Raw genomic sequence first — 22749 nt, forward strand, 5'->3', positions numbered from 1 at the left:
AAATAATTAAATAATATACTTTTGGCAAACAAAAGTAAGTTCCTTATAGGAACTGAGGCTTGATAAAGGTTGCAAATGGACACTAGAGGATACTAAATGTCAGAAGCCTCACAATCAATTAACCATTTTGCTAATTAGCTTGCTTCGTTTCTGCCATTATATGAAAAAAAGTGGGGGAAGCTAGAGGAATAACCGTTAAACGCAGATGGACTGTTATTCGTCTCTCAGGAATGCCCAAGGTCATACCAGCGTGACCCCAGGAGAGATCCAGGGAAAGACACAAGAAGGACTATGGGGTGGAAGGGGGGTGGTGAAGATAAAAATGGTTAAGTAGAGTTTGGCACACGCGGGCTTTTAGTTTCAGCAATACTTTGAAGACTGTGTACTAAATGAATCTTTCTTTGAACTTATCTGAGTTTCAAGAGGAGTCACATTTGTTGGGGATTGAGCATTGCAGTTCATCACATTTTGCTGAAACTCCTCCTTTGGATTTTACCTGAAGCAAAAGCTTGTCAAGGAAAATCCAACGTATCAATTTGACCGGGGCTGGTGAGAATTCGATCGTGATGGAGGAAGAGATCGTCAAATTTGGAGCCAGTGGTGGAGTGCAGGAGGAAACGGAGATGCCATCGAGACCTGTGGCAATGCTACCACTGGTATTAGATAAAGGGTGGCGGCGAGGTTAGGTGTGGAATCAGACCCGAGAGTCCGGGAAATTCCGGGAAGTTTCCTTCTTGGAGAAAGAACCTGAGGATCGATGGTCAATGGCAATCGGTGAGGTGGAGAAGTCCCCGGTCGTCATCTTGGAGGGGACCGTGGACAAATTACGGGTGGATGACACATCCATGAGAGGAGAACTGAAGTCGTTGGGAAAGTTGAGGAAAGTACTGAGTGGCCGAGACCAAGACCAGCTATCTGGAGATTCCCATTCGGAATCAGGGAATAGCGACAAGGGGCGTGGAGGAGTGGCCTCCAGCAATGAGGAAGCGGTGGGTCCTCCGGTTCATCAAGTGCAACAGCAAGGGGACCCCCTCCAGCATTAGGGCCTCAAGATGAAATATGACAGGGACCCAAACGAGCTGGTGAGCTTTCTAACACACGTGAGAATCTACATGGAGAGTTGTAGTCATTTGTTCCCGAATGACGCACAGAGAATGGCTTATGTATCCTATGCTCTAGTAGGTCAAGCAGCAGAGTAGCTGGTGGAAATGCACGAAGCCAAAGCCCCAGAGCTCACCAAATTTAACAAGTTTATGCGGGCTCTACGTAGACATTTCGAGGATCCTTGTGTGGTTCTAAAAGCGAGGTCCACCATCAAAGACCTAAAGCAGGGCAATCGCTCGGTATCGGACTACGCACTGGAGTTCAGATGCCTTGCGGGGAAACTCTGGGATTGGCCCGAACAGTAAGGTGCATTGTTTCCAGAAGGGGCTGAAGCCCGGGCTGTGGGAGTTAGCGCTGGCCAGGGGGACTCCGAAGATGGTGGAGGAATGGATCACCCATGCAGCAGTGGTGAAAGCAGATTGGATGGCCATGAGAAGACCCAGTGCCAGCCCGCAATCTCATCAGGGCAATTAACGAAGAAGTTAAGCGGGAAACCGAAGGAGAGCAGTCCCGATCAACGGCCAGGGGGTCGCACATGTTTCAAATGCAGAGAACAGGGACATTTTGCTGCAAGTTGCCCTAAAACCTAAACTCCACAGGTGACTACCAAAAGCAAACAACCTGCCAAATCTCCGAAGGGTCCTAAGCCAGAGAAGAAAGGAACTGCAGTGGTGGGGGCATAAGGCGACTTCAAATTCCAAAGTGCCATGGTGACTGGATGCGAGTCCTCCAAAGAAGAGAATCAGCTGGTGGGAAACTCCAACCGCCTGTTTTAAAGGACACCCAAAAACAGGCAAAGTGCGGCGTGAAGAGACAAAACCAGAGTCGAAGGAGGAAGAGGACAGGCTAAGTCCTATGATGGTGGGGGTGAAGTTGAGGGGCCTAAGAACCACTCGCAAAGCACATTTAACCATGTTAGCAGACTCTGGGTGTACCCATTGCTTAATTAATCCAGTCATTGTGAATAGACTTGGGCTGAGGGTACGGAGACCAAAGACCCCTATTCTGTTTAGTCAATTGGACAGGTCACCAATGGGAGGGGGTTCAGCAGAATTCTATACCGAGGACTTTGAAATGAGAGTAGGGACTCACCAAGAGACTTTGCAGTGTCTGGTGACCCTGATTGTAGGCCACTCTTTAATACTGGAATTGTCTTGGCTGAAACGATGGAATCCAAAAGTGGACTGGGAATCAGGTAGCACAATTTTCAAAGGTGGGACTCATACTGTTCAAAAAGAGTCTGAGGTCAGGGCTCTGACAGCAGCGTTAGTGGCTGCAAATGTAGGAGCGCCCAAGAAGGGCATGTCCAAGTGCCACGACATGATTCTGGAGCAATACAGGGATTTGGAAGTCGTATTTAGCGAGACGGAGTCAGACCGACTATCCCTCCGCAGGGCAACGGACTGTGCCATTGAATGAACCTGGGTCAAAATTCCCTAAGCCAAATATGTATTCTATGAATCCTAAGGAACTAGAGGCATTGGCAGAATTCATTGATAAAAATCTGGCGAGGAGTTTCATACAACCCGCGAAGTCACTGAAGGTGGCGCCTGTCTTTAGAGAGAAAAAAGATGGATCGTTGAGACTGTGTACAGACTATAGGGGGTTAAATGCCATTTGCAAGGAGAACAAATACCCTCTCCCTTTAATGAAAGACTTGTTAGCTCACTTGTCAAAGCGGAAGGGTTTTTCAAAGCTGGACTTGAGGGATACCTACTTCCGGGTGTGGATTAGAGAGGGGGATGAATGGAAAACCGCATTCAGTTGCCCTCTGGGTTGTTTCCAATATCGGGTCATGCCGTTTGGCTTATCGGGGGTATTCATGCAAATAATAAATGAAGTGCTAGATGAATTTCTGTACTGGGGGGTTTGGGTGTATTTGGATATTCTGATTTATATCGAAATGATGAAAGAGCATGTAGATTCGTAAGGAAAGTGTTACAGAAACTGCTAGATGCCCAATTGTATGCAAAGCTCTCTAAATGTGAATTCCGTAAGTCAAATTGACTATCTGGGGCAGGGGTCGGGAACCTATGGCTCGCGAGCCAGATGTGGCTCTTTTGATGGCTGCATCTGGCTCGCTGCCAAATCTTTAATAAAAAAAACGGGGTAGGGCTTAGAACACGTCTTCTATCCGCTGAGCGCAGGCCACACCCTCCTCCGCATCGCATCCGCATCCAGCATCCTTGGGACTCACCCTACCTTGCCCTGCAGCATCCGCGGCCGAATGGGCCTGGAGCCGCATCGTCCTCCACAGGCAGCCACAAATCGAGGCCCCGGCTTCGGCCTAGCTCCCGTCGGCGGCCCACGCAAATGCGATCCGGGTGCACCACTTTGCATCCTGCTTCCGCTACCCCTGCTCTGTTGGGTGAGTCCTCATCTTGGGCTGGCCCCCTGTTTGTGGCCCCAACGAGGTACAAGACATATTTCAGGCACGGTGCCACTTTCCATCAGTGGCCGAAAATTGAGCCCCTGGCTTGGGCCTAACCTCCTTGACAGCCTGTAAGGGTCCATCCCACTAGCTACACCCGCAATTGGCTACCCTGCCTTCATTACCTCTGCCCTGCCCCACGGACCACTACCTGGGGTGGTATCCTCCTCATCTCAGTCAGCTAGCTAATTGCAGAAACCCTTTTATTGAAGAAGATGCCTAAAAGAAAAAAAGATGAGGAGTATCGTACTTTTCAGCAGGAATGGACAGAGGAATTCGCCTTTGTGGAGAGAGCAGGTTCTGCAGTGTGTCTAATATGCAATGATAAAATTGCATCGATGAAACTGTCAAATATAAAGCGGCACTTCGACACACACCATACTACATTTGCATCGAAATATCCTGCGGGGGACAGCAGGAAGAAAGCATGTCAAGAGCTACTGTGCAGAGTGCAAGCTAGTCAGCAGCAACTCCGTGTTTGGACCCAACAAGGTGACTGGAATTCGGCTAGCTTTGCTGGAGCTTTAGCAATTGTGAGAAACGGAAAGCCATTCACAGATGGGGAGTATGCCAAAACATTCATGCTTGATGTTGCCAATGAACTTTTTGACGACTTTTCAGATAAAGACAAGATAATCAAACGAATAAAAGACATGCCTCTGTCGGCAAGAACTGTTCACGATCGTACCATCATGATGGCAAATCAAATTGAGGCAACACAAGTGAAGGACATAAATGCAGCACCATTCTTTTCTCTCGCTTTGGATGAGACGTAAGCCATTTATCCCAGTGCAGCGTGATTGCAAGGTATGCTGTCGGTGACATACTACATGAGGAAAGTCTTGCTGTTTTCCCTATGAAAGGGACAACAAGAGGGGAGGATTTATTCAAGTCTTTCACTGAGTTCGCTAAAGAACAAAATCTACTGATGGATAAATTTATTTCAGTGTGTACTGATGGTGCTCCGTACATGGTGGGGAAAAACAGAGGATTCGTAGCACTTCTTCGTGAACATGAAAAGAGACCCATCCTAAGTTTTCACTGCATCCTACATCAGGAGGTGCTTTGTGCTCAGATGTGTGGTGAGCAGCTTGGTGAGGTGATGTCGCTGGTCATTCAGGTGGTCAACTTTATTGTTGCCTGAGCTTTAAATGATCGCCAGTTTAAAACACTGCTGGATGAAGTTGGGAATAATTATCCTGGTCTGCTTCTGCACAGCAATGTGCGTTGGTTGTCAAGAGGGAAGGTGCTCAGCCGTTTCGCGGCTTGTCTGAGCGAAATCCGGACTTTTCTTGAAATGAAAAACGTTGAGCAGCCTGAGTTAGCTAACACTGAGTGGCTCCTGAAGTTCTACTATCTTGTGGACATGACTGAACATCTGAAGCAGCTCAATGTGAAAATGCAAGGCGTTGGAAATACAGTCTTATCCCTTCAACAAGCAGTGTTTACATTTGAAAACAAGCTAGAAGTCTTCATCGCCGACACTGAAACAGGTCGTTTACTACACTTTGAAAAACTGGGAGAGTTTAAAGATGCATGCACAGCAAGTGACACTGCTCAACATCTTGATCTTCAGCAGCTAGTGGGCTTCACATCTAATCTCCTGCAGTCATTCAAAGCGCGCTTTAGAGAATTTCCTGAGCGCACTCATCTTTTTAAGTTCATCACCCATCCACACGAGTGTGCAGTGGACAGCGCCGACCTGAGTTACATCCCCGGTGTCTCCGTCAGATTTTGAGCTACAAGCTGCTGACCTGAAGGCCTCAGACATGTGGGTGAGTAAGTTCAAGTCACTGAATGAAGATTTGGAAAGACTTGCACGACAGCAAGCAGAGTTTGCGAGCAAACACAAGTGAGGAGAAATGAAAAAACTTCAACCCGCGGACCAGCTGATTGTCAAAACCTGGAACTCGCTTCCCGTCACGTACCACACACTGCATCGTGTGAGTATTGCTGTACTGACAATGTTTGGCTCTAAGTATGCATGTGAGCAGTCTTTCTCACATCTAAAGAACATTAAGACCAACCTACAATCACGTTTAACAGATGGAAGTCTCAACGCCTGCATGAAGCTTAACCTCACCACGTATCAACCAGACTACAAAGCCATCAGCAAAACCATGCGGCACCAGAAGTCGCATTAATGGTAAGTACTTTATTCATCATTGGTTAGCAACAGCATAACAACGTTATTAAAAAGAATTCAGAGACTTATTGTACTTTAAAAGTGTTGGTCTTACATAAAATGCACACATTTACTTGTATTTAGTTTTAAGCACATTGTATGGCTCTCACAGAATTACATTTTAAAATATGTGGCGTTCATGGTGCTCTCAGACAAAAAGGTTCCTGACCCCTGATCTGGGGTATCGCATTTCCCCTAAAGGAATTGAAATGGATCCGGCTACAGTGCAAGATGTAATTGGATGGGAGGTGCCAAAAACGCACCAGCAGTTACAAAGTTTCTCAGCATTTGCAAATTTTTACTGCCAATTCTTCCCTAACTTTGCCCAGGTGGCTCTGCCACTAACAGACTTGTTAAAGACAAAAGGAAAAGATAAAGCATGACCACAAAAGCCAGGGGCGCCTCTAAATTGGACTGAAGAATGCCAAGAGGCGTTTGAACAGTTGAAAAATTGTTTACAGTAGAGCCAATTCTCAAACATCCCAACCCCGAAAAGCCTTTTATAATTCAGGCAGATGCCTTGGATGTAGCTATGAGGTGGTCTTGCTACAAGGAACTGAGGGGGACACCTTGCAACCATGCGCTTACATTTCTCGGAAGTTTATGGAGACTGAGAGGCGCTGGCTGGTGTGGGAGAAGGAAGCATTTGCAGTACGGTGGGCGCTACTAACCTGGAGGTATCTGCTAGAAGAGTCACCTCACCCATTGGAAGTCTGGACTGATCATAAAAACTTAGAAGTTTTAAGATCCCCTAGGAAATTATCCCTAAAGCAAGTCAGATGGGCTCAATTTTTCAGTTGGTTTCACTTCACTCTGAAGTACATACCAGGAGGGAAAAACTTTATAGCCGATGCGCTCTCTAGGCTACCGTAATACAATAGCCAACAGGAGGAGGTGGTGGCCGGCGTAATTTCGGACCACCAACTGGGGTTGGTAGCCATCACAAGATCTCGTAGTAAACAGCAAAGGGAAGAGCCCGAGGGAAGCATGTTAAATGAACTGAACTCTAATTTGGAAAAAGATGAATGGTTCCAGAAAAATAAAGACTCTTTGACAAATGAGAAAGGAGCATGGTGGTTAGGAGACAAATTGTATGTGCCAAATGAATCCAGGAAGGAGATTTTAGAATGCAGCTATGATACCAAAACAGCGGGGCATTTTGGGTTCATGAAGACACTGCATCTTCTCCAGAGGCAATTTTAGTGACTATCCATGAGAAAGGACATAGCAGAGTATGTAGCCACTTGTCCCACATGCACAATGGTAAAAAAGCAAGGAGGCAAGTCAATGGGTCTGCTACAACCTGTAGCAACCCCTGAGAGACCCTGGATGCAGATTGCTATGGACTTTATTGTGCAGTTCCCTGAGAGTAATAAGCAAACAATGATTTGGGTAGTCATGGACTTGTTCTTGAAACAAGCACATTTCGTGCCGCGCACGTCTATCCCCTCCGCGGGGAACTTCACTAAAATGCTTATATAGCACATCTACCGACCTCAGAGGGTCCCCGACCATATAATCAGCAACCGCGGAGTTCAATTCACTTCAAAGTTCTGGAAGGCATTCATGAAGTTAATCAGGTCAAGCCAGGCTCTGAGTTCGAGTCATCACCCCCAGACGGACGGGGCCAGTAAACGTCTGAAATCTGTGTTAGACAATATTTAAGGTGCTTTGTCAATTACCAACACGATAACTGGGCGGAGCTCTTGCCATTTGCGGAAGTAGCTTACAACAACTCCGTGCACCAGAGCACTGGGTTCACCCTGTTTAAAATAGCTACCGGGCAGGATTTTGTGCCAATCCCAGAGCTACCCCAAAAACCTACTCAAGTGACATCGGCAGATGAATGGATCCAACAGATGGCAGATATATGGCCAATAATTAACAACGCCTTGCAGGAGGCGAGAGAGGACTATAAAAAATATGCTGATTGCAAACATTCCCCTGAAAAGCCACGGAAGGTGGGGGATAAAGTGTATTTATCTACTAAGCATCTCATGCCTCCGCAGCCATCAAAGAAGTTGGGACCTAAGTTTATAGGACCTTTCACCATCGAAAAGGTCATCAACCCAGTCTCCTTCTGACTACAGCTACCAAAGAACCTTAGGAGGGTGCAGCCTGTGTTTCACTGCAACCTTCTGAAGCCTTGCAAAGAATCGCCCAAGTGGCATCCCACCCAGCTAACCCCCGATCCAATAATGATAGGAGAGCAGCATTTTGAAGCGGAAGAGATTTTAGATGTCAGGAAACACAGAGGAGAAATACAATTTCTAGTCCAATGGAAACATTTTCTTAAGTCTCACTACAAATGGGTAGGGAAAAACCATGTGAAAGCACGCAAACTAATCAAGGACTTTTATAGAAAATATCCAGACAAACTAAAATAGTTTTGTGTATATATACAGGATTGCATTTATGATATTTCTCTCTCTTTACTCTTTTACAGGTCCTTAGTTCCAAAAGGCGAACCTAATCCTTTTTTCCAGAGGGGCTGCATGTCAGAAACCTCGCAATCAATTAACCATTTTGCTAATTAGCTTGCTTCGTTTCTGCCATTATAAGAAAGGGGGGGAAGGCTACAGGAATAACCATTAAGCACAGATGGACTGTTATCTGTCTCTCAGGAATGCCCAAGATCATACCAGCGTGAGACCAGGAGAGACCCAGGGAAAGACACAAGAAGGACTATGGGATGGAAGGGGGGTGGTGAAGAGAAAAGTGGTTAAGTAGAGTTTGGCGCGCACAGGCTTTTTAGTTTCAGCATTACTTTGGAGACAGTATACTACGTCTCAATAAATGAATCTTTCAGTCGTTTTACCATATGTGGTGGACATGTAAAATTGCAAAGAAATTCTGGACTCAAATACAGACCTTGATGCAGAGCATACTACAAATACAGATTCCATTTAAATCAGAATTATTCTTGCTGGGGATAATGGATTTTCAAATAGGAAAACATCTTATTAGAATTACTCAATACACAATTACCGCAGCAAGACTTCTTTATACACAATTTTGGAAAACCCAGACACTACTAACAATACAAGAATGGTTGTTAAAATGGAAATGGTGATGGAAATGGCAGAAAATGATAAACTGACTTGCTTATAGAAAGAAAACTCAAATAATTATTACCTTAAAGAATGGAAACCATTGATGGACTATTTGCAAAATGCAGGTGGGGTGAAGCTTACATGGGGATTTGAAGATTAGATTATAAATGTAATGGGATATGTTTTGACAAAGAATTATTCCTACTTAATGTATTAAAAACTAGCATTTATGATACTCTTATTATTCCTAAGACCAGAGATAGATTGGAAGCTATTTTTCATTTCTTTTTTCTTTTTCTTTTACTTTATCTCACTTTTTCTTTTCCTTTTCTTTATAATTTGTATTTTCAATTTTCTTTTTCATTTCTAACTTTTAACTTTGTAACTTTAAAATTCCAATAAAATACTATTAAAAAAATAAACAAATCTTTCTTTGAACTTATCTGAGTTTCAAGAGGAGTCACATTTGTTGGGGATTGAGCATTGCAGAAAAGGCAGAAAAGATTTAAAATGGCTAAGCTGGCTGTAACTTTTTCTTATCTTAAAGAGTTTTTTGAAACATGGACTGAGATTATAATAACTAATATCACAGAATAGATACAGATTTCAATGGATAAACTTTTAGAAGATGATGAGAAAAACTTCAAATAACTTTTACCTGACATAGTCATTACAAAGTTTTAAGACATGGAAGACAACAGAATTGAGATTACCAAAATGGGAATACAAAAGACAAATCAAGAAAAGGATCTGGACACAGAAAAGCTGCAACAAGTAATCCTGGATGATGCCTTTTTATGGGATTTACAGAGTAGGCTGGCGAAAGCTTTGAAGACTCCTTTTAAAAGCCAAAGAGTGATAAAAGATCAAATCCTGCAATGCCATAGGAATGATTTAAAGGTCAAGATTGTGCAGAGTAAAAAGAAGGAATATAAAGTTGGACTATTTGACCAGGGATAAACTATTGGGTTGATATTTCTGGTAACTCCTAATTGACTTTTGCTGAACTAGGACTGAAAAGATGATTTCTGAATTGTACATAGATAAAAGTTAGGCTATGGGGAGAAGTATTTCTCTATTTGTAAATTTAAAAGAGGGTGAACAGTTACTATATTAGCTTATGCTCAATGTGATGAAGGTTGGAAGCCACTTATTACTATCTTTGTCTTTTTCTTTTCTCTTCTACTTTTTTCTTTTTCTTGCACCTTCTGAACTTTTATTTTTTTCCTTCTAATTTAGTTTGTATTAGTTTTTACTGTGTTTATTAAAAACTTCAATAAAATTATTGTAAAAAAAAGAATTCTCCTAATTATCTAAATAATACAACCACAAGAATCAGGATCACTGGATCAGGGTACAGAGCCCTGAATATTTAGCCTCTTTTACCATAAGAATCATTTCAAGCATCACTTTAAATCTTGTTTGAAATGGGTCTGCAAGTTATTGTTTGTTATAACTTAGCCATAATGACAGTTACATCATTATCATGGAGGGAAAAATGAAAGCAGTCATGTAGCTCTAAGCGATTTTTTTCTTGTTATTTATCTGGAAGTCAGAACCTCTTACAAAGAGCTGGTAGAGCAAATGGTAATTTGACAGGATATCCAAACAAAGCATAAATATTTAACCCAGAATTTTATCCAGTGACTGACTTAGTTCAACCCAACTGAACCATCTCAATCTATATTTTAAGAGAGCTCAACAAATCCTCCTTTTCTGAGAAATACTAAATACTATGAAACTACTCAATAGAAATACCACTTCCCAACGGCCTTTTCCCATTGGCAGTCTGTCTTTTCCATTGGGCTTGTATTAAAGAACCTTCTAGATGAGAGCTGACAGAACAGCTTATTATACAAAAACCTACTCAGTGAGGTTTAATTACTTACATTAAAATTCAAGATATTAACAGATGAACATTATAGCTAAAGACCTAGCTAAACTGAGGGCATGTGGAATTCTCTACCAACAGATGCCAGGATGGCAGCCAATTTAGACTGATTTAAAAGGACTGGGCAAATTCATGAACAGCCAGGGTATCAATATCTACTGGTCTTGACAAATGTTTACTACATTTGCAACCAAAGGAAGCATGTCTTAAAGATCAGCTGCTAGGGAGCAACAGTGTATGAAGGCCATTACCCACAGTCTATGTCTATGGGCTTCCAGAACACCTCTGACTAGCTACAGAAGGCTCAACATGAAAAGGCCTGATCCATCTGGGTTCTTCTTAATTCTTATGTCAAAATATTTTTTTTAAAAAAAGCTATAATCAGAAAGAACTTAGAGTCAGTACCTTGTGCTGCCTTCTCTTACATTATGCCCTCCAGATATGTTCACAGAAAGACTGAATACATCTTACACGGCCCTAGATTTTAATTAATTTGGGGGTATTTACAAAATGCATGATACTACTTTAAAAGAAAAATAGTTAAGTTAAAATAATGTCTACCTTCAAAAGGGCAGAAGTGGAATGAGGCATTTTGTTGTCCCAACTTTTATTACATTCTTGAGTCAATCCCCACTTTAACACTGAATTGTCTTTAAGCAGCAACCTGGTTAGCCTTTGTCCTGCTGCCAATATAATTTACATAATTAAAGCAGATGGGGTGGGATTTTCTTTCAGCAAAGACAGACAAAAGGAGGGAGTCTAAACCTGCAGCTAACTCCTGCTCTTCCTGTGACAGGTTTTAAGTTACCTACAACCACCTGTTTTTCTTTAAAGAATAGTGATAAGAGATTCACATTTTGTATTAGCTGTTTCAATCTTCCAAAAAACTGGAATCAGAAGAGCATCACTTTATTCCTGACTCTTTACTGAGATTCAGACTCAATGTTTTTTAAACTTGAAATACTCACCATCTTGGATCCCTTTAACCCAAATGCTACATATAACCTATAACAAACTTTAAAGAGACCCAGAATGGTGGCTGGTATGGATTTGACTACAATAAACCTGAAACCACAATTAAAATGATGCACATGACCGCTGGTGGTACATTCACAGGCCCTAGTGTGGTTCCTTCTTGAGAATATCATGGGCAAATTACTAGTTGGGTTCACATATGAAATTAAATCATTATGTGGATTATTTGGTTTTGGATTAATGTGAGCCAGCAATTGTAGCTTATTCAGCAAACCATGTTTAAAACAAACAACTATGCAGCAAAATATGTGAATTTAGTCACCATTTCCCAGATTTCACAGCACTGTCATAAGGCTGAAACAGTTTGAATTTGCATTTTATGTTAAACCATGATTTAGGTAAACAGAGCTAACCAGATTCATATATAGTTCTTACCCATAAATGCTGGTTTATCCTTCTCACTGTTCACTTAACAGGATAAATCAAAAACCATATTATGGCTTAGGTTGATATAGGAATCCAATCACACTCTAAGCAATTTGGAGAAAGGACAGAATACAAAGTAATAAATAAAACTATACCTTTGTAGTATGCCACCATCAAAGGGATTCATTTCCCATAATCCCCATTAAATTCCCAGTTGGGAAGATAGCAATATGCATGCTAAAATTGAAGTCAAACAACAGGCTAGGGCAAAAAGTTGTTTACTTGTTTATGGTTTAGTATCTTATATGAATTCGGCCAACTGTAATTTCTTCAGTAAAACATGGTTAAACTAACTATGACTTTACATGTTGTCTGAATACAGCCCAATAGAAATACCAATACTCCTGTTAGAAAGTCCAGATTCTGCAGAAGCAGAAGGAAATGTCACTTTAAGTTTATATCCAAAGATTTCATGGCTACATCAAATTCATGTGTGAACTTCCCTCACCACTTCAAATTCTGGCCCTGCCACCTCTGCTCACCAGTTTGCTTCCCTGCCATATCATTGGATTATATTAAGTACATTCACAGATGACATCAAGCCATTACTTGTTTAATCACTGTTTAATGAAAAAGTGCATTGGTTATATTTGTATAATACACTTAGTAAAAAAAAAAAACACTGAAAAACAGAGTGGCTGCTTCATTAAGATACAGCATAATTTGATTTTGGATTACTGTGCTGGGTGAACCCTAAGCAACATGTGCTTATTCAACAAATTAAGCAAAGTATGACTTAACATAATATGAAAACCCACCCATGTAGTTCCAACCTTTGTTTTCTAAAGTTACTTGCTATGATGCCTTTAAGGCCACTACACTCCCATTCCAAATGTTATATTTATTTACACTTTTTTCATTTGTTTAGCTTCTCAATAGCTTATGAACAAGTTGTATTTTCCAAATTCCTCCTGATTCCAATTTCAATTCCAGCACTGGTCAATAGGTAACAGTTAAGGAAACAAGTTTTAGACCCATATGCTAGCCTTAAAAATTGGTCCAATCTATAAAGTCAGAATTGTGGTGGATTATGTCTTATCATTTATGAGCAACATGACAACACTCAATGCTCAATCACTCTTAGCTGGTTCTCTCTTTAGGGGTGGATAAGCTAAACTTGAACATATCTCCCCACCCCCATTCCAACTTGTCACTCTCAAACAAGTGAAGAATCAAATCAAGAATGATTCAAATCCCATCTTCAGATTCCATGTTATAGGAACAATTACTCTTACTCTGCACATCTACTTTACAGCTCATTCCCAACAACAGTATGCGTATCAGTCAACTACCATTTGCATTCCAGCAGAAAGAAGACTACCAGGAAATAGTCTGAAAGTTTAGCAAGTAAAATGAACATCATTCAATTACCAATTGTCCTTTAAAAAAAAAAACATTAACAGTAGAATAAGAGAAGGGTAACATCCAAATCAACAGTAGTCATCTTTGACCTACTAGCTTAAGGCAAATAATCAGGTTGGAACAGAAAAACAAAAACAAAGATAACAATACAACCCTCACATATACTTCCATACTATCATATGACTAAACTGCATTGATCAGAAACAGCGGCAGCTCTGCTCTCACACATCCATAGCCTTTAACAAGCCATAATCCTTATTTAAACAGCCACACAGGTTAGGGAAAAAGACGGTATATACATTCTCATTAATCAGGCTACTTCACTTCTGAACATGCCACCCGAAAATAGTCATTGTGCACGATACCACAGGGTACCACTTAGACAATGCTCTTAAAGAAACATTTAAAATTCTAAAACATTATACTAATATTATAAAAAAGGAACAGTTTCACTATTTTGCAATCTGTTCAATAATCATCTAAGCAGATAACTATCAGTAAAGTGTCTGAAATCTTGGGGAGCAGCAAACTATCCAATTTAATGTTGATACTTTGAAAAATTTAGAGCAAATGATATAGTGACTTGTAAGCAGCTTGAAAACAATGCAATGATTATTAGAAATCAGCATGGATTTGTCAAAAACAAGTCTTGTCAGGTTAATCTTATTTTTTGTTTTGATTAGGTAACGTTCTTACTAGACAGTGGAAATGATATGAATCTAATATATCAGTAAAACATTTAAGAAAGTACCCTATGATATTCTGATTAGTAGAGTATTGGACGGAAGATGTTATCTATTAGATGAATCTACAAAGAGTTTCAAAAGACTATTAAAAGAATACTCATCAATGGCTCCTCATCAAACCTGAGGGAGCTATTAAGTGGGATGCTACAGAGCTCAGGACCTCCTGAGTCCAGCACTCTTCAACATCTTCAGTAATGATCCAACTGAGAAGATGGAGGGAACATTTATCAAATTTTGAGATGACAGAAAACTGGGTGAAACAGCACTTTAGAAGACAGAATATTCAAAATTATTTTGCTAACATAGATGGACTGAAAACAGAATGAAATTTAACAGACAAATGCAAAGTTCTTACACACACACAAAATGCAGTGATATAAAATGGAGAAAACATGGCTCGGTAATAGTATATCTGAAAAAGATCTTGGAGTTGTACAAGCTAAATATGAATCAGCAGTGCGACATGGATGCTAAAAGGGTAAGGTTGCATTAAGAGAATTATAGCTTTCAGATCAAAGGAAAAATGTTCCATTATATTCCATCTTGTTCAGAGCCCATCTCAAATAGAACGTCCAGTTCTTGGAGCTACAATTTAAGAAAGATTCAGAGAAATTAGAGCAGTTCCAAAGAAAGGTAATAAGGTTTATTGGGGAATGAAATCTGTCTTATGAAAAATTATTGAAAAAATTCTGTTTGGCCTTGAAAAAAAAATCTGAAGGTACATATCTTACCACTTTTCAAATACCTGAAGAGATATCAGTCAGAAGACCGTGACCTGTTCTCTTCCACTGCATGCTTACAGGTCACGGAATATTTTTTTTAAGATACAGGAAGATATCTGAATCTTAGGGAAAGCTTCCTAAGAAGAGTTCAGCACTGAAGCAGCAAGCTCCCTTTTGCTGGATGTATTCAAATGAAGGGTGATCAGCCATCTGTTAAGGCTGCTTTAATTTGGATCCCTGCACTGAACAGAGGATTGGGCTACATGAATGTAATGTCACCTTACAACTTTATGATCCTTTGAAAAAGCCTTATTGTTAACATTCAGGATCCAAAGACCTTCCACAGTTCCTTAATGACCCAAGTAATTTGTATGATACTCCTTCTTTTGCACAGTACTTATTCCCTTACTTGTTAATTACCTGAAGTCCTGCTGAAATACCTGTATTGTTCAATAAAAAGAATTCTGATAAAAGACAGCTAGAAAGGGCAATTATTAAACTATTTAATAATCTGAGATGTTTAACCATTGAAGGGAAGAATCAGTGCAAAAATAAAAAGTGTAAAAAGTTAGAAATCATTTCTGTTTTCTTCAAGCTTTTACAGAGTAGTTATATGAAACCATTATTGAGCTGTTCCACAAATGAAAATGGAGGGAAAGGAAAGAGTCCTGTTCCTCAAAATTAGTAAGATTACAGTCAACATAGCACCAATGCCCATATTTCACTGATGGAAATAAATGAATAAAGGATTGTGACTACTCAGTATTCACACACTAATCACATTTGACAATATTTTCTTATGCTTTCATGCTTTTAAAACAATTTGTTTAAGGAAATATTAAACTTCCTTGGAAGTTTTTCCTTCATGAATTTTCAATTATTAAAAAAAATCAGTGGTCTGCTCATTACCATGAGATTCTCCTATACAAGGCTAATTTGTCAAATGTTGTAATATGAAAAGTACCATCAGAATGGAAGATAAGCTTGCAAGAAAGGAAGAGTGGACAAGCAAAAACCCACTGACAGTATAAAATAAGAACTCATCAACTCGGTTCACCAAAAAAAAAAAAGGAAAATTATAATATGATTAGGAGCCTAGTATAATATTCAAGTTCAGACCAAGGGCTAAAATGATTAAGGAGGAGCATCTTAATCATATTTTTATCCATGGTCTGTTTAGCCATGGTTATTTGTGTAAATATAAATGGTTCATACAAGTCATAAACTATGGTCTACAAACCACAACTGGAGAATTCATATATTCTGCATCAACAATATATGAATTAACAAAGGGTGTGAATCCTGTCCTTGAAAGAGCACCAAAAAAAAAAAAAGCTGCTATTAAGAAATACAGTCTGCAACCAGAAAAGTACTTCATTTTACCTTCTGTTCTAAGTACTTCACACAACAGTCTAATCCAGTGTTTCTCAACCTTGAACAACTGAAGTCCATACATCTTCAAGCTGCCACGGTTTAGAAACACCGGTCTAACACTGCAAGCAACTAAATCACAATTTGCTGAGTTTTAACCCCAGTGATGGGTCTGCAGAACAGACTAAGACACAAGCACAACTTAGTGGCTGGGTTTACACAAAGGACTAACCCACAAACTAGCCACCAGCGTGTTGGGATGGACCCACCTTTTACGTAAGGTCCCAGCAATCCCCACCTATCCCCCCGATGCCTCCGTTGCAGGACACATTAGAATGCCAGGGTGATGTCCAGAAGGCAAGCGCGATTCCCACCATCGCCGCCGAGGCTGCGCCTCTCGGGGAGAAGGCTTCCTTCCTGTGGAAGACCGCCGCAGACAGGGCTGGAAAGAGGTCCTTCTGCAGCCCCGCTTTCAAGGGCGCAGAAGCCGCCGGGCACAAGCGCCCAAAGCTCGCCCGGCTATTAGTCGCCGGGAAGACGACTAAACGTCCCGGGGCGCCCCGGCTCGCCGGCGCACCTGTGCAGCGGCGTATCCCCCTCGGTCGCCCCGGGCTGCCGCGGCCAGCCCCGCCGGAGCCACGGAACAAGGCCGGGAAAGCGGCGGGGGAGGAGGGGGCGGCGAGGGCCCCGCCCCCGAGCGGGGAGGGCAAGCGCGGCCGCCCGCCGGGGGGCGCCCGCGAGCCCAGGCGCAGACAGCCCAGGCCCGCCCCCACTGGGCATGCGCACAGGCGGGAGGCGCGGGGGAGGGCCCGGCCCCTCCCCCAACCCTTCCTCAAGCGCCGCCGGATAACCCGCGGCACGGCGCTCGCTCAGCAGCCGGCGGGAAGGGGGCTCCTGCCTCCGGGAGGCCGTGCAGCGGCGGCAGTAGTAGCGGCGGCGGGGGTTTTCTCAGCTCCGTCGCCGCCGCCGCTTCCTCTCTCCGCCCCCCACCCGGCTGAACCGCCTCACGGGGAGGGCGCGCGGCGCCGGCTGCCGCCCCCGCCGCCTACCTCGCGGGCTCCGCGGTCATGTCTCCGCCGCTGTCCCTCGCGGCCGGGCCGGTGGCGGCCGGCTTCAGGCGCTGAGGGAAAACAAAGCCGTTGGCGCCACCATCCCCGCCACTGCCGCCACCGCCGCCATCTTGTCGGCGAGAAGAGGAGGGAGAGCCCCGCCTCCGCCCGCCTTCCCTTTCCCTCTCCGCGGCCCGCCATTGGCTCTCGGCGGCCGGCATCTTTTTTTCCATTGGGCAGGCCCGGCCGGCGCTGTTGCTAGGGCGGTTGGCGTCATCGCTCTTCTCCGCCGCTTCCGATTGGCTGCTACGACTGCTGTCGTAGCCTGCCGTCATGCCGTATGACGTCATTGAAGGGGAAAGTGGATTGCCGGGCTCTCGGCGCTTTCCAGTAGCTTGCCCGAATTCAAAATGATGTTTCTTCCTTGTTCTCTCATTCAGCGCTGTCTTAACACAACTCCAAAGCAGGAAACAGCCTCTGTGTTTTAACATCACATCTGCAACAAAGCCTGACTGATTGTGTCTTGCACACCTAGTTAGCCCCAGGGCTTAACACATCAGTTTTTTTCACTTATTTTAAAACACATTGCATGACTTTATTAAACCAAAATAGGCTGAATTCTCTCATTAAACTCTAAATTGTGGTTTATAAACCTGAATGGGTTCACACATCCAACTAAACTATAATATCCTTCACTTCTGGCTCACTGTGGTGCATTAATACAATTATTGTAGACTGACAATCATGGTTTATAGTTTAATGCAATGGGTTGAGGAGCCAAAATCCATCTTACAATGGGCCAAAATAAGACTAGTGAATTATATTCAAGATGCTTATATCAAGATGGCCAACGTTTTTTAAAAGGAATAACTTACATCTAGCCAGGTCCTGGTCATTTTACAGACACATTGGTGTTGTTTCCTTGGCTTTTTCTTAGAACCAGTCATTTGCATTATTAAGAGGTGGTTTTGTTGGACTGGGTTTTGTTGATACATTTGCTTTCATTCTTTCGTTTTCTACAACAGGGTTATGGACAGCAAGAAGATAAGCTAAACATTTAATTCAATTTAATTAAATTTTGAGGCCACCTGACTCCAAAATGGCTCTGGTGGCTTTAAAGGAACAATGTGACTCTGGCAGCTTATACAAAAAGTGACAAATAAATCCTCCGCAAACAATAATCACCACTAATATGCTTTTTGGGTCCAACTTGGGGATAAAAAATTTAACGGAAACCTTTCCCCTACATGTGTATTTCGATGAGCTCCCAATAAAAGATGGGGTTGATGTGGATCTGTAAATAAATATGTAATGGCTCCTGGGTCCTTCCCCGCTGACCTTAAAAACCTTGCTTGCGTGACGGGTTTACCCCACTCACATCTCTCGCTGGTACTTCTGACAGCACACCATCAGGCGAGCTGGGTCAAAACTCAAACTGTTGGCGAAATGACATCCTGCCCACCTTCTTGAGGAAGGTCCTGGCGAGGGTCACCAATAGCCCTGTCCCTACAGCAGCCCCCAAACCCATCGGAGCTGAGTGCCTGCGGGCCGTGAGCTCCATAACGAGAGGCTCTTTTTCAGCCAGCTCTTTCTTGGAAGAGCGGGCATGCCAAATGGGTCAGTTGACTGGGCGTAGCTCTTCCTGCCAGGCTCTTTGTTTAACTCTGATCATTTGGGGCTCAGTTTAAGACCTGGCCTTTCGGTTAGTTGAATATGCCAACTGAGCCTTTTACGGTACGTGTACATTTTTACCTTGTCTTTCAGTAGTTAAGTGTGGTGTGGGAAGAAGGCACAGGTGCCATAGGGTATGGTCAAAAAAGTCAAGACAGTGGCAGAATGGTGTGATCGAAGCTCTGCCTGTTATACATGTAGTGCAACGCATGCCATCTGTCAGTGGGCAAGCATCTTTTGCAAACACAGCCATTTTCAGTCCATGAACCTCCCCAGGCCTGGGCACAGTTGGGCATCAACCCTGGGACGGTGGGACTCAGATGGTCAGAGAGGCCTCGCCTGACAAGGAATCAGGAGTCCAGTAGCATCTCTTCCAGACTCCTCCTGATGTTTTTCTACCACAGACTAACACAGCTCTCCCCCCACAATGTCGCCTGAAAGGAAGATCAAGCCTTAGAACAGCAACCCCTTTGCATTACCTCTCGCTGCCCTTCACCCCCTACAGGAGGGGGGATTCCAGGAAAGGTCTGCAAAAAGCAATCATGGACCATTTATCTCCGAACTGCCGAGGAAATGGCAGGGCTGTTCTCAGTTGATGAATTAACTCCAGTGGGAGTTTCCCTGACTTGAGAAGGTCCCTAATGTGCTAAGTAAGGATCTCAGTAGTGACCAGTGGAAAAGATTTGGGCTCTAGCAGTTCAGGGAGCAAGGAATCCTATTTTAAACATTTTTATTGCAAATAAAACAGACTGTTTATATTGTAAACAGGTAAATCAGGGAACAGACTCATCTAAACCATTCTCCCTGAACTCTTACTTTACTAAAATGAAGGCTCCCTCAAGTCAAGCTTGGCTCCTGGAGACTTCATGGAGATGCCCGTGTTGTATTCTAGACAGCAATACAGAAATTGTTTGCTGCTGGTTCTTTGGGGATATTTTTGACCTCCCTGTCTAGCCCATAATTCTGGGGTTCTCTGAGGTCCCCCTTGCATGTAACATAACTGGGTCCCACCATATCTCCCTGTTCTGAGATACAGTAATGCCAGTTAATATCTTCTGGTAAGTTCACAGAGACATCCATGTACAGTAATTTGCTTGGCAATAATATGGAAGGAGTTTGCATTGCCCTCTTGTGGTATATTTCCCAGTCTAGCTGACAATGTTTAGATTTCCTGGTGGCCTCTCATCCAAGTACTAAGTAGCTCCAACCCTGCTTGGTTCTGGGATCAGACCAGGCTGGCTAAATGTAGTATCTGTGTTGGTCTCTAGTTTACAACATGCAAGCTGTGTATTTGTTACCTGTACTAGAAACATCCACTCAGCCTTCTTGAGGCTGTTCTTACCAGGTAGCTCAAGATCAGTGGAACAAACCCAGCATTTGTGTGTTTCCAGCAAGGAAGGGTCTGACATCAACTCTTTCATCTACCTACTGAAATGGTGTCTACTCTTTCAGGTCAGCAAACCAGCAGACGGAGGTGGTTGCCTAGCCCCACAGAATGACTGCAGAATCATTCTTCCCAATCTATTCCGAGATGCCTTGAGGTTTTTAGTCATCTGGTGCTGAATAACTTAATCGATTCTGATTCTGAACACAGGTAAACTGTTTACCCAGCAACCCAAAACTCAGTTTGCTGCCAACCACAATTTACAGCAATCTGAGACCAGCCCGTTTAATGATTAGCAGCTACCTGGATGGTGGACCCTTCCTGTTATTGTTTTTATTCATGAAAATAAAAACAGGCGAATTGTAGCCATTGCAAACGGGCTGAGCTAGGCCTCCCCTCCAAGCCCTTGTACCCTTATTTCATCCCCATTCACCCCTGAGGGCTGGGTTCAAAGAATAGGAGGAAAAGAAACCTTGCAACCAGTGCAAGTTTACACCTCTGCAGTGAATGGGAGGTGTTGGAGTGTTTGGTAAGACCGCGATGGGGCCATTGGGAGTGGGGTGTCAGGGGGATTGGGTGGGGTGCAGTTGCAGTGGTGATGGGCATGGGGAGATATGGTTGGAGGCAGATGGTAAGCCACCCTAGAGGAAGGCAGCCCCAGTGTTTAATGCCACTGTCGTGTTCTGGGCCCCCGTGTTCAGCCCCAAAACCTGGTCTCTGGAGCCTTGGAGCCCTGGATTCTGGGTGCTGCTGCTGTCAGTACCGGTGAGCCTGTAACAAAGTTTATCCCATCCATGATTTGATCACAGATTTGAGGGCCAACCTGGTGAACATCATCAAAACCTGGTTGGGTGTGGAGGGGGTGTTCCTCTCTCAGAAATGTGCTCCCCAGGTTTCAAGTGTAGCACCAGTTGTGACTCCGGGGCAGATATGAGGGTGTGGCTGTTGTTATTTGGGAGTCTCTAGTGGCTTTTAGGGATGCTGCCCCAGACATGGCCAGATGTCACACCCTCTTTGTGAAAGTGATCTGTAGGGCTTGCTACTCGACTCCCTCCCTGTGGTGTAGTAGCAGACCTTCCCAAGCTCCTGAGTTAGTGGTGGAATTCCCCAGATTGATGGTGCTGGGGGACTTCAACCTGCCTTCTTTAGCCTGGAGTCAGAGATGGCTCGGGAGCTGATGGCCACTGTGGCAGCTATGGATCTGATCCAGCTTATTAATGGCCTGACTCACAGTGGAAGTCACACACTGGATATGGTTTTTGTTCTGGAGCAGTGGCGAAGTGATCTGGGGTTGGGGGATGTTAACATTGCTTCCTCTTGGCCCTGGAGTTCTGGAGAACTGGCCCCTACTCCAGGGAGGCTGGGCCTGTTCAGTTGGCCTGCCCAGGAACCCAACCAGGAGGGTTCCAGAGAGAGCTTGGGTTGCTCCTGAGGCTCTGATTAGTTACAGTTTGCAATGAACCTGTGACAAGGATTGGATCATGCCTGTGCAAACTCTCTGCAGTTGTGGATCGTGCATAGCCCCCTGGTTTATGGAGGAACTCCAGGAGATGACACGATCCAATCAGCGCCTAGAATGTCGCTGGAAGAAGGTAAAGAATGAAGCAAACCAGGCACAGGTAAGAGCCTTTATTAGGACTTAACTTGAGGTGATAACAGCAGAGTGAATTCACTTTCCACTCTTACGGCATCTGCAGATAAACAGCTGGTGGCCTTGTTTTGGGTAACTGGGTCTCTTAAGGGTAAGGAGGAGCCAGAGGAGGGCCTCTGTGTGGAGTACTCTCAGCATCTGTCGACAAATTTGCTGGACTTTGTTTGGAGTTAGATTCCGGCTGGGTGGATCCTGCGGAAGTGACTGAGGCATGTCCTAGCTCAGTTATCTGGGAGGAGTTTGAGTTGGTCAGTCCTGAGGAAGTGAACAGGGTCCTTGGTGCTGTGGGCTTTGCCACTCGTGGTCTGGACCCATGTCCCTTCTGGCTGGCAAGGCCTCCTGGGAAGTTACTTGTGGTTGGGTCCAAGCAGTGGTTAATGCTTCTTTGTGGGAGGGGGTGGTCCTGCCTGCCCTGAAGGAGGCAGCGGTGTGGTCCCTCCTCATGAGGCCATCCTTGGAGTCATCAGTTTGGAATAACTTTTGTCCAGTCTCCAACCTTCCTTTTTTAGAAAGGAGCTCCCAACTGTGGAGGGATCTAGATGAAGTGGATTATCTAGACCATTTTCAGTCAGGATTCAAGCTGAGCTACAGTACCAAGACAGCACTGGTTGCACTTTTGCATGATTTCTGGAGAGCTGAGGATGGGGGTGGTGTGTCCATCCTAGCTC

General features: G+C 43.6%; 1 protein-coding gene across 1 annotated transcript in view; it reads right to left on the minus strand.

The window, feature by feature from the left end:
* ATRX (ATRX chromatin remodeler) overlaps positions 1 to 17519 on the minus strand; it is a 114827-nt gene extending 97308 nt beyond the window's left edge. Inside the window, exon 1 of the mRNA XM_007428674.4 lies at positions 17376 to 17519. Within this exon, the coding sequence (XP_007428736.2) occupies positions 17376 to 17395 (20 nt within the window). The 5' untranslated portion in view covers positions 17396 to 17519. The remainder of the gene's footprint in view (positions 1 to 17375) is intronic.
* Between the last annotated feature and the right edge of the window lie 5230 nt (positions 17520 to 22749).

The sequence above is a fragment of the Python bivittatus genome, unplaced genomic scaffold (assembly GCF_059951505.1).
Source record: "Python bivittatus isolate LINGU-HERP-01145 unplaced genomic scaffold, Pbiv_v1 ctg000790_np1212, whole genome shotgun sequence".
NCBI classification, from domain to species: domain Eukaryota; kingdom Metazoa; phylum Chordata; class Lepidosauria; order Squamata; family Pythonidae; genus Python; species Python bivittatus.